General features: G+C 65.8%; 2 protein-coding genes across 2 annotated transcripts in view; both read left to right on the forward strand.

Moving 5' to 3' along the window:
* Nucleotides 1–1,197, forward strand: part of POFUT2 (protein O-fucosyltransferase 2) — a 6,917-nt gene extending 5,720 nt beyond the window's left edge. Inside the window, exon 7 of the mRNA XM_029940597.1 lies at nucleotides 169–1,197. Within this exon, the coding sequence (XP_029796457.1) occupies nucleotides 169–338 (170 nt within the window). The 3' untranslated portion in view covers nucleotides 339–1,197. The remainder of the gene's footprint in view (nucleotides 1–168) is intronic.
* LOC115292527 lies at nucleotides 934–7,881 on the forward strand. The gene is made up of 5 exons (XM_029940599.1): nucleotides 934–1,108; nucleotides 1,295–1,557; nucleotides 1,862–1,934; nucleotides 3,150–4,011; nucleotides 4,613–7,881. Exons 1-5 carry the CDS (start codon nucleotides 934–936, stop codon nucleotides 4,722–4,724), a joined length of 1,485 nt encoding a protein of 494 aa, XP_029796459.1. The 3' UTR covers nucleotides 4,725–7,881.
* The last annotated feature ends 4,471 nt before the right edge of the window (nucleotides 7,882–12,352 follow it).

A 12,352-nucleotide genomic window follows, 5' to 3' on the forward strand; every position in this document is an offset into this window, starting at 1 on the left:
TGGGCCGCTGTGCCCACAGGGTGCGGGCCGGGCTCCCCTCTCTACCCCAAGGTCCAGGCCCGGAGCCCCCGCCGCAGCAGCCAGAACCCCACGGGGACTCGAGGCCGCCCGCGGGACCCCCCGGCCCGCGGCCCCTGGGGGGCAGTGACCCGGGGCGGCTCCCGTGACCTCTGCTGTCCGCCAGGTTCTTCATCGGAACCTCGGTCTCCACGTTCTCTTTCCGGATCCACGAGGAGAGGGAGATTCTAGGCTTCGACCCCCGGACGACGTACAACCGGTTCTGCGGGGACCGGGAGGAGGCGTGCGAGCAGCCCACGCACTGGAGGGTCGCCTACTGAGCCGGCACCCGGGCCCCGCGTCCCGACTCTGCCACGCGGCCGCTCGGCCTCCCTCTGACCACGTGGGCCTCAGGGCAGCTCCTGCCCGGCAGACCGGCCAGGCTGCCAGACCAGCACTTTCCCAGGTCACGGGCGCAGCCCGCAGCCACGTGAGCCACGGCCTGTGTCCATCTCCGTGTCCCTTCCCTCCGTTGGCCACCTGGGGGCAGGTGCTGCCGTTGCCGGCGCTGCGGACGGGCATGACACTGGTGTCCGCTGCCAGCGAGGCCCTCGGGACGGGAAGGTGGGGTCTCGTTTCCCGGGTCCAGAGGGACGTCCAGCAGCGGGTGGTGCAGATGTGGCCTCGGGCAGCTCGCGTCCCAGGGCCCCGGGTGGCTGTGCCTTTGGGCCTGGTGTGGTTTTAGCCCGCTGGTCCCAGTCTGCCCTTTCACCACGGGAGGCCACCTGCGAGCAGGGGGACGTGAGGCCTGAGGCCTGTCGTCCCCGCTCGGAGCGCTGCAAGTTTCCTCCGAAGGCTCCAGTGGTTTGTCAGGTTCCCGCGGAGAGGGGCCTCCGGCCGCCCGGGAGCGTGTGGGGGTGACACCCGCGGGGCGCGATGGGCCCAGGGACGTGGAGCACTGTGGTCGCTGCGGCCTCAGAAGGGGACACGCCGCACAGAAACCCTTGCTGGGCCTTCAGCGTGGCCGCCACGTCGTCTCTGGCCGGGAGCCCCGGGTGGCCTGCCCAGGCCGCGGCCCGAAGCCCCGAGCCCGCAACCCCCCCCCCCGAACGTGCGCTGGGGTCAAACGATGAAGTATTTATTCTTCTCGCATTTGTACATCCAAATACAATTCATAAAATATGTTTTCTAGAAAAGCGCGATCCTACAAACGGTGCCTTTCTCACAGCCCTGAGTCCTCTCCCGGGTGAGCGCTGCGCCCACAGTCCTGACTGTGCCCGCCACTCTCCGTTTTAAGGGAAGAGCTCTGTCGTGCAGTCTCACTCGGGGACCGTGTGGCCGGCCCGGGGGGAGCGTGCTCTCCCCTCCGTCCCCTGGACCGGCTGCGGCCGGGCACCGAGGAGACTGTCCTGGGTCTGCGTTCGCGGAGGCCCAGCCCGGGGAGGGGAGGTGGCGCTGCAGGCAGGGCACCGTGCCCGTGTGCCGGAAGGGCTCTGGCAGGGGGCCCAGGACGGGGGAGGAGGAGCCATTGGGGTGGATGAGAGTCTCATGGGGCCCCGAGTAGGGGGAGCGGCTGCAGGAGCCGCTGGAGGGTCTGAGGAAAGAAAGGGGTGAACGGCCTAGAGACGGGGTCCCAGGTGAAGCGCGGCTGCCAGGGCGGGTCGGACTCCCCGGGTCCCCCCGCTGGAAGGACGCTGGAGCGCTTCCGGGGTGGGGGTGAGGGGGTCCAGAGTGGAGGGGCCAGGCAGGCACGCAACACGGGGCAAGCCAGGTGTGGGGGGCGAGACGGTGCAGGGCCCACGGAGGCTGCCCCTGGGCAGAGCCACCTGCCCTACGCCTGGAGCTGCCCCTGCCCCGTCCCCAGGGGAGCGCCCCGCTGGTCAGCTCTGCGGGAGCCATGCGTCTGGCCACACTGGCATGCCGGCCGACGGTGGCAGGTGTGGCCGGCTCCCACTTGGAGGAGGGACAGCTCTGCGGCGCCTCCGCAAGTCCTGGTGGTGCCCCCGGAAGGGCAGCTCGGTTCGGGGGGTGGCACACGGGCACGGCTCCGCAGGGCAGGCGGTGGGTGCCAGGCACAGATGGCCGCTGGCAACAGCGCCCGTGAAATGAGCCTCTGAGTCCAGTCCCCTGCGGAGGGGCGTGGTGGCAGGGACAATCTTGCGATCATCAGTTTTCCTGCCCTCGGAGCCCAGGCTTCAGCAGGTGACCTGTCCTTGGGGCCGAAGGTGACAGGACCCAGTCTTCTGTTAAATGATGACTTAGTGTTTGTTTCCCCGGAGCCCTGGTGGTTTGTGAGCCGTTTGGGGGGCGGTGATGCAGGTGCGTCCTGGGCACCTGCCACCCCGGGTGCCCCCCACGCGCTGTGCCTGGACGCCAGGGGCTGTGACCGCGGTGCCCTCGGGGGTGCGCTGGGCCGGACAGGGCTTCGGGGCTCGGAACGGGCCCCTCGGCGGCTCAGGAGGGCGTGGGGCTGCCCCCTCCGTGGGTCTGAGTCCCGCTTCTTCCCGCCAACAAGGGAGACCGGCGTACCACCGGCCCCACTCCCGCACAGCTTTGTGGGTAGGAACAAGACGGGGCTCTCTGCCCCGGACTGGCAGGAGGAAGAGAGTGCTCGCCTCGCTCACGTGCAGGGCCCCAGGCCCTGGGGGTCATGGGAGCGATGGGGTGGGGACCCCAGCAGCCCCTCCCCACGCTGGGTGCTGGCCGTCTCCGGTGGGGAGAGGCACTTGGAGAGGCTGCTGGGCCTGGGGGTCTGGGCCGGTGTGGCCTCCCACCCAGCCCTGAGACCAGAAGCTTCCAGGCACCACAGAGCCACAGAAGTCACTCTGGAAGAAGGGGGGGGATGTGGGGTCCACTGTGAGGCCAAGGGGCCCATCCCCACCCCACCCCCGGACACCCACGTGGTGACGGGCCCCCTGCACCTCCCAGGACCTCCTGCCCGCCCGCCTCCCACCCGCAGCTCAGGCCTTAGGCAGTCAGAGCCCACCAGCTTCCCTTGCTCTCGGGGACCTGCCCTGCACCCCTGCAGAGACCTGCAGCCTGCCTCTCTTCTTCTAGCTTATCGGGGCCTCCCCCTGCCTGCCTCCCGCCCCTGCCAGCTGCCCTCGGCTCGCCCCGAGTTCTCAGAAGCTGCCAGCCCCCCCGCCCATGAGGAGACAGAAGACAAATCCGCTTTCCCTCCTGGGCTCCACCTCGTGTCCACCCGCGTCCACGCTGCCGCGATGACCTGCTGAGCTGGCCGAGGGTGTCCCCAGGGGTGTGGACAGCCACTCTGTCCTCTGAGCCTCTGGGCCCCGCCCACCTCCTCTCCTACTTGGGACCCCGTGGCCGGCCATGCCAGCTCCGCGGCCCACGATGGGGTGAAAGTCCTTCCCGGCTCACAGCGGGCCAGCCTGGGGCTCTGTCTGCAGACGCTCCGCCCTTCGGCCCGGCCGCCCTGCCCGCTGGTCCGGCCTCCAGGGACCTCGTTCCAACGGCAGGGAGCACGTCTCAGACCACAGAGCAAAGCCCACTGTGCGCGGAGAGTCTCCCCCGGCTCCCACGAGGCCACCGCTGCCGCCCCCGCTGTCCCTGCCCTGGCCGGAGAGGGGAGCGGCCAGAACCCTCCAGAACCCCTGTCTCCGGCATCTGCTGGGTCCCCTGGGAATGGCGGTGCTCCCTCCTCCCCACATCAGTGCTGGCGCCCAGAGGCAGTTTCCTCACCGTGTCCTGGGGTGAGCACTGGCCCCGGGGACGCTGCAGGGTGGGGGCCCGAGGGCCATGTGCCCACAGGAGCAGAGGCCTGGCCTCTGGGCAGCGGGCAGGTCTCCGCCAGCCGCCATCTTCAGACCCGGCAGCCTCTGGAGCCTCGGACCTTGGGCTGGCGGCCCCATCGTGGGCACCTCTGGCCACCAGCTCCTCCCCTGCAGCCGTCCCCCACCCCTTCCCTCGTGGCAGGGCCCCGAGGGGGCACTCAGGGCCCTGGAGAAGCCCCCTCTATATCCGTGACTTCCACCTGCAGAGACCCATTTCCTTGTAAGTTCACGTTCGCATGTTCCCGGGGTTGGGACCCGATATTTTGGGGGCAGTTTTCACCTGTCACATTCTCCAGTTTGAGACAACACGCAGGAGCCACCCACCCTAGACCATGCACACAACCTCCCTGGGGGACCCTGCAGCCCAGGTGGGGGTGCCCTGTCCTACCTGCGCAGGAGCGCCACCAAGCTGCGGCCAGGGGCACTTCACCGACACCTGTCCGGGGACACGGCGGTCCAGCCTGAGTGGCCGCCAGGCACGGAATCTAACAGGAGAGGGAGACACGGCCGCCAGGAACCGGACGGTCAGGGCTCGACAGGGCGCTCCCAGCACAAGTCACAGCACGGAGCCACACGGGGCTGGCGTCCTGCAGGGTTCCGTCCACCGTGCTGGAAGCGGGTCCTGGGCGCCTCCCCCGGGGCCCCAGATCTGCCCTGAGCACCCGCTGCTGAAGCGTCCAGGTTGCCTGGCCTCCCGACCTCACGAAAGCCAAGTTTCTTATAGAAAGCCCACATCTCAGAGGGTGGTCCTGACACCTGGGGTCCAGGAGGGTCCGTGCCCCTCCTCGCCCCTCCTCACCCCCCACACCCCTCCTTTGCAGACCCCAGAGGCAAACCCGGGACCCTTGGGAGGAGGACCCCGCCGGCCAGGGAGATGGACACTGTCCTTTGGAAAGGATGGACTTGACCTTTTCTAGGGGGCCCAGCACATAATGTTGGGGTGAAGGAAAGTGGCAGAGGCTCCCCCACACTTGGGGCTCCTCCCAGCCTGCTTTGGGAGAAAGTCCCGAACCCACACTCATGTCAGGCCTCTGTTCCCAAGTGTAAAGTGGGTGCACGGAGTGTTGTCCTGCACACATCTGTCCACGCCTGCCCACGCCTGTCCACACGGTCCACACCTCTCCACGCCTGCCCACGCCTGTCCACACGGTCCACACCTGTCCACGCCTGCCCGCGCCTGTCCACAAGTCCACACCTGCCCACACCTGTCCACACGGTCCACACCTGCCCACACCTGTCCACACAGTCCACACCTGTCCATGCCTGCCCGCGCCTGTCCACAAGTCCACGCCTGCCCACACCTGTCCACACGGTCCACACCTGCCCACACCTGTCCACACAGTCCACACCTGCTCACGCCTGTCCACACGGTCCACACCTGTCCATGCCTGCCCGCGCCTGTCCACAAGTCCACGCCTGCCCGCGCCTGTCCACACGGTCCACACCTGCCCACGCCTGCCCACGCTGCCCAGCTCCAGCCGCGGAGGGAGGCCCAGCATCCATCAGACCCATTACCACCCAGAGCGCTGTGCACGGGACCCGGCCCTCCACCTTCGTGCCATTCGCCCGCTGTCCCAGCGGCTCCCGTTAAGTGGAAGCACAGTTCAGGCCCCACTGAGTCCCCTCCCCGTTGGGGCACTTCCCCTGCCCGCGTCTGTCCTGACCACTTAACCAGAGCCCGGCATGTTTACCTTTGATAAACACAAAGTGCATGGTTGAGCCCCAACCTCCTGACGGGGACACGCACAAGCCGTTATTCCAGTGCTCAGTGGCCCAGTGGGTAGGACACCGTCCCCAGGGTGGGGTCTCGTGGCCCAGGAGATCAGCAGCGAGCCCAGTGGGGTCCCGCTCTCCCTGCACGGACATGAGAGGCCAGTGACCAGCCTGCAGCCCCTGAGGCCCGGCCCCTCTGTGGAGGCCCAGCCCCTCCGTGGAGGCCCGGCCCCTCCGTGGAAACCCGGCCAGGCCCGGAGCGGGCCCTCACTGGGGCGCTGGCATGGGGCGTAGGTGGCCTTGCGTCTGGTCCTGGAGCCGAGCAGCATGAGCCTGGTGACTGTCCCCGGCCCTCCAAGAGACCACGAGTCAAGGCTCCAGCTCACTGCACCTGACCTGGAGATAAACATCCCTGAGGTTGTGGTGACGTGTGGCAGCCCACTGGGCAGGTCAGTGGCTTCTGCCCTGAGGCCCAGAACCTTCTCGGGGGCCCTCCCAACATGGGCAGCAGCGCATCCCTAGGTGCGCCCTCCCGGCCCTGTGGCCACATGGACAGATTCGGCCCCTGGGCCGCCGGCCAGCCTGCCCTCAGGGGGCAGCGAGAGCCGCATGCAGACCCTAGACCCCGGTTCCCGGAGCCACGTTCGTGACCACCCAGGAGGAGGATGCACTGCGTCTGTGTCCGGAGCCCACGCCGGGGTCTCCGTGCCCCTCCCCCTGCCCTGGGGCCCCGCTGGAGCGGGGAGGGTGTTCAGACTCGCGTCCTGGGGAGTTGGGCGTGACCCGTGTCCTCTCCCTCTCAGAGCCATCTGCCCCCTCGCCGCCACGTTAGCTACCAGACGGAGGCTGGCTGCCGCAGGAAACAGCCTGTCACCAGCCACACGTCCTGTCTCTATTAAAAGGCCGTTTCAGGATAAACTGGGGCCGCTTCTTGTCCGCCGGGGCCACTGTCCTCACGGCTGGGCCGTGGGCTGCCGCGTGCGGCCGTGCGCGTGGTGGACGCGCCCACAGGTGCTGCAGAGCCATGGGCGCCTGTCCCGGAACCAGCAGGACCCAGGCCCTCCCCCCAGCATGCCCGCCGGCGCCTCTGGAGGATGCGGTGAGCGCCGGCCGGATGCAGGGCCGGCGCCCTCCTCGCTCCTGACCAGCCCCAGCGAGCAGGTGATGGAACCGCCGGCTGGACTGCCCGGGGCAGGAGGGACCCTGCCTGACCCCCGGGCCCTCAGCTTCTGGGCGCGTCCAGGACGAAGAAGCAAGCCTATGGGTGGCCACAGTGACATGAGAATGTCAGAGAAGGACCCCGAGTCCTCGGGGACAAAGGTGTTATAAAAGAGCCTGGGCGCAGGGCGTGCGGGCGGGTGCTCACGGCCCTCCCCGTGGGGTGCCGTGGCCGGGGCGGGCTGGGCTGCAGACGGAGCGCGCGGCTCTGAAGGGTGGGGCTGGGGTCTTGCCAGCAGTGGGCTTCCAGAGCCCGAAAATACCCAGCAAACAGCTTTGAAAACTCTTCCGGACACAAGGCTGCGCTGGGGAAACATGAGGAACGCCCAAGGTCAGAGCCCGTGAGAGAAGCGTGGCTCCGGTCCGCTGCTCCCGGTCCGGGCTGTCGTGAACCCCGGGCGAGTGGCGAGGAGACACGCGTGGGGTCTGTGCAGGCAGCGCGTCAGGGCAGACCCCCTCTGTGAAGCCAGGGGTCCTGAGGGGAGCGAGGCAGGGAGGCCCGCCGCTCAGAGGTCGGCGGTGGGGACGCCGGCCCGTGAGCCTCTGCGCCTGGGGGAGGAGCAAGGTGTCCCCACGAGCCGCCCTCCCGCGGCTCAGAACACCAAGGGACACGCGCACCCACGCCGTGGCTTCCCACGGGGTCTCCTGGGGTCCCGGCCGAGGTGACAGCCTCCGGAGGCTCGCACCCTAGTGCCACCAACATTCCCACCCACAAGGACGAGGCTCGGGGCTTTCCGGAAAGCCGTCCTCATGTCCCCGAGGCCCAGTGAACCCCAACAGGTTCCACTCAAAGAGACCAGAGCTTTGGTCTCTGGGTCAGTTGTCTGCACCGCGGGGACCGGGGGCGGGGCGGGGGGCGCTGCTCTACAAACCTCCGGACGGCCTGAAACTCCTGATTCTCCGGAAGCGGCCGGGACACAGCTCTCTGCAAACAGTACTTAGCAATGTGTCGTGACCACCCATTTCGCTGACGCAAAGGCAGTGACTGTGGGTGTGGTCTGGCCCAGCGATCCTGCCGTGAGGGTCCCGCACGTGAGAAAATGTCTCAGCCAGGGCGCCGGGGGGCTCGGTCAGGTGGGTGTCTGGCTCCGGCTCAGGCCATGATCTCGCGGTTTGTGGGTTCGGGCCCCGCATCAGGCTCTGTGCTGACCGCTCGGAGCCTGGAGCTGCTTCCAATTCTGTGTCTCCCTCTCTCTCTGACCATCCCCTGCTCATGCTCTGTCTCTCTCAAAAATAAAAAACAAATATTAAACAAAAAAAATTTTTTAAAGAAAGAAAATGTCTCCCCTGAGTGAAAGTGCCCGGAAGACGGTGACCAAACCGTTGTCTCTGTGTATAAGGGCCTCCCACCAACCGTGCGGTGCGGAGATGCGCTTCTGAGCAGACCAGCGACGCCGAGAAGTCGACTCACAAGGCTGCGGGCGGCACTGGGGTGAAGCAGGGACGAGGGGGCGTCGGGAGCGGGTACTCGGGAGCCCGCTGTGGCCTCTCCGGCCGCGGTGACATCGCGGTGAGGCGACACCACGTCCGCGGCACCGGCTTACTCTCCGCTCGGAGCGGGAGGGTCCCGGCAAAGCCGCTTGCGGCCGGAAGGACAGGGACTGCCATGGCCGTGACCCCCGGGGCCCCGCACCCCGCGCCCTGCGCAGAGGCCTCAGGAGAGCAGAGCGCAGCACTGGCCCCGGAGAAGCAGAGGCAGAAACGCCGCCACCTCGCAGTTACCGTGGCGCAGGGGACATCCGCGTCCTGTCCGCCCTGTCCCCTCCATCAGGACGCGGCTGCACATCCAGGCCCACAAACCACAAGTTCCCGTTGGAAGAAGATCCCCGGCCATGAGTGCCTGCAGCTCCCTCACCCGCTGGCGGCCAGGCAGGCGCGGGGACACCCCGACCCTGCCCTGGGGGTCGGCGGCGGACGCCCCAGTTTCTGTGCCTCCATCGGCCCCCTCGGCCCCCTCACCCACACCCAGAGGTCATGCTGGACAGGGACCTCCCGGGGCCTGGCCGTGCTGCCCAAGCTCACACCGCGGAGGCTGGTTCTGGGGTCAAGTGTGAGTCCGAGCCGCGGCCGGCGAGCACAGTGTGTGGGCGCCCATGGGGTCCCTACTCACAGAGTTCGAGCCCACAGCTCGCCCCAGAGGCTGGCTGCAGGACTCCGAGGGTCTCCGGGATGTCCCCACGGGCAGGGAAGGAGGGGCCGAGGGTGTTTGGAGGGCGTGCCTTGTGCAGCTTGGGTCTCCGCCCTGGGAGGACTGGGTGTCAGAGGGGGTCTGGAAAGCACGGGGGCACAGATAATGCTGGCCTGGGGACCACTGCCCACTGCCGCCACGGCCTCCCCTGAGCTGCGCAACCCACCAGATCGCAGCCTGAAGGCTGGGGCCCCACAGCCCCCCAGGGTCAGAGCCCGTCACCCCTCCTCCCCCATGACCTGCACCCTTAGCGGCAGGAGGCTTCAGCCCGGGCGGAGCTGGGCCAGGCCTGGGGGGAGGGGCTGAGGATTTCCAGAGCAGTGGGGTCAAGAAGGTTGGGAACATGAGACTCCAGTGTCACCCAGAAATCAATGACCTGCAGCCGCACTGCCCCCTCGGCCCCTCAGGTGTGGCCCGGGAGTCTGCAGTCCTGTATCGGCCCTTCTCCAGCCGTGTGGCTCGGCCCGACGCCCAGCCTGGACAGCGCTGCCCCTGCCCCACCGCAGCCGCCTGGGAGCAGACAGACAGACAGACCAGCGCCTGCCCCCCCACCACTGCAGGACCTGAGCGTGACCCTGTTCCACGGCACGGAGGGCGTGGTGTCCGCAGGGGCTGTGAAGAGGCGGGAATGCAGGGCAGGGCAGCAGACCTCCACGGGCGCAGGAGGGGGCCATGCAGACACCTCGGCCCCCGTGGGCCCCGGGGCCACCCTCTCCAGACACCTGTGCTGAGAAGTCCTCCATGCAGGGGAGCGAGCTGGGCCACTGCTGGGTCACTGCTGGCTCGGCGAGGCTCCCCCTGCATGGAGCACATCCCCCCTCCCGCGTCCCTGTCCCCCGCTCTCACTGCCCTGAATTCATACTTCCCAATTAGCACATCCTTGCTTCGGTCTGTTTTGCAGGCGGCTCTGGCTAAGACAGATCCATGCCAAAGGGACACGGACGCGGAGCGCCGTGGGGACTTCTGGTTCTCGTGCCTGGCAGATCCGGCGCCCTAAGGACCCTCCGAAGAAAATAATTAGGTGACCAAGTTGAAAGAAAATGCAGAAAATACATCACAGATCTTTCTTGAAAGCAAAGGAATTGTCCGATGCCGACGGGGAGGGGTCAGGAACCCGGAGGCAAGCTGGGCCAGACCGCCCTCCCGCCCAGGGGTTCGGCAGTGACCCTCAAGTCGGAGCTCCTGGGCCCCCAGGCAGGCGGGGGTGAGGCTGCGGGCCGAGGGTCTTCCCAGGGCGGTCCCAACAAGCACCCCCCGCGAGGCCAGGGCTCCCCGGGGTGAACGAAAACCCGCAGGCTCACCAGACGTGCTCCCAGCTCAGCCCTGACGCTGACCCAGGGGAAGCTCCCCTGAGAATTTATAAAGTCCAGTCGGACCTCCACAACGTCGGGGATCTAAACCCTCCAGGTCCCGAGCTGTTGCCCCTGCTGGCAACAGACACACCTGCCGGTCTCTCCAGCCGCGTGACTGCTTTGTGACCAAATCGCCCGAACGTTTTGATCTGGATACAAACGAACCCCTCGGTCCGGCCCAGCCGCATCAGGAGCCCCACCTGGGTTCCCTGGTTTTGTTGGGGGGGGGGGGCTGCGGGCAGGGGCGGTGCCCTGGGGACAGCCAGGAATTTGGAAATGCAGCCTCATTCTTTTCTTGTCGGGAGTCCGGTCACATCTCTGTCCCCAGGAATCGGCTTTGCCCACGTGATGTCTCCAGTAATCCCCGTCCCCCTACGCCGCCGGGTGCGGCGCTGATTGGAGGCCCCCACGCGGCGCGCGGACCCCAGACGGCGGCGGGACGGCTCTCCGCTTGCGGGCGACAGCATCCAGCCGGCGGTCGGCGTTTCCGCCTGAGCACGGGCAGGAAAAAGCAAACTCTGGGCAAGAGACCGTCTGCTCTGCCCCTCGAATGACAGCGCAGAAGCCCCGCCCACCCCCGGCTCTGGGGCGGGAGGAAGGGGCTTGTCTTCTCCGAGGGCGGTGGGTCCCGCGTCACCGTCACCGGGGCGCTGGCACCGCGCTAAGCTGAGGAGAAAGTCGCACACGGCCTCGAAGGCCGCCCTCCTCTGCCTTCGCCTAAAAATATTTCAGCTCCAAGTAAGCCCTTTGCCTTCACGCTCGGGGCAGACGCTCAGTTTGCTTGCTGAGCGGAAACAGGCTCTCTCTCCCCAAAATAAGGCACAGAACACCCTGCTGCCCCCAACCCCTGCCCCAGAGCGGCCCGGGAGGGGCCTGTGCCGGGGACACCCAGGGCTGGCACCGAGCTGGGGACAGGCGCCCCAGAGCGTCACCCCACAGGGGAGACCGACAGAAGCAGGACTGGGGGGGCGGGCAGAGAACCCCCAAAGCTTTGGATTTGCTCCCAGGCTCTGGAAACCTGTGCCAGGTTACAAACTTTTAGATTACAGCTAAATCTTTTCATTATATACAGGTCAGTGCAACAATGTGATTTCTGGCCGACTGTAAATATTAAAGTAAATCCTTCCAATCCGCTTTTAATGTACACACTTCCAACCCACGACCTCGGCTCCAGCAGCTGGGCACCCAGGGCCCCCGCCCCCTGGGTCCAGGGACTTGCATCCCTGCGTCCTTGCTGACCCGAGACCAGAGAGTCTCATGAATCCAGCTCAGCAGACGGTCCTGTCCGGTCGTCGGCCACCTGGGGCCTTGATGTCGGAAAAATCCCAAGAAACACGACCCCAAGGGGCGCAAACCCCATGCGGGACTGAGCACTGTATCATTCACTCACCACATTCACCCTAAGCCTCCCCCCGCCACCCCCCACCCTCCCCCCTCTCCCCTCCCCCTCCACTATCCACTCCTCCATATTTCCCAATTCAAAAGATTGGGAAAAAGACCACCTTATATAAATTTTGTAATGCTTTATCAACTGTCCATTCAATTAGGCTTTTGTTGTACTGTTTTGAAAGCAAAGTGTCTAAAGCACTTGAGCTACGAGAATATTGTTATGTTGTTATTGTCTATTTTGGGGCATTTACTGAAGAGACTTTTCTGAAGGAATGTCATTTATCCGAGATTCTCCGTCACCCAGAGGTATCTTTTCGCATGTGACATATTCCAAGGGGCTTGGGGAGACTGAAGTGTTAATTTCATTGCTTTTATACAGCTGAACATGTAAGAACAAACGTCTGTTGTCGGCCCGTGATCGGAAGTGATTTCCAGCACGACTTGGAGCTACAGATTTAGTTCTTTCTATTTGTGGCCAACATCTCCCGCACAACCTCACAATCTCTTGTCAAACCGTTGAACCAAATCAGACTTATTTTCTGCCAAGAAAGGTCTGACCCACTTTCTCATTTAAAATAAAATACTTTTCCAGAGATATTCCAGAAGGAAAACACCGGAAAATAAAATTGCAGAACACACCCTCTGAGACAAATTACTGAAGTCAGCAGACACGTACCACGTAGATTTAGTATGGTTGACCC

The sequence above is a fragment of the Suricata suricatta genome, chromosome 5 (assembly GCF_006229205.1).
Source record: "Suricata suricatta isolate VVHF042 chromosome 5, meerkat_22Aug2017_6uvM2_HiC, whole genome shotgun sequence".
NCBI lineage: Eukaryota > Metazoa > Chordata > Mammalia > Carnivora > Herpestidae > Suricata > Suricata suricatta.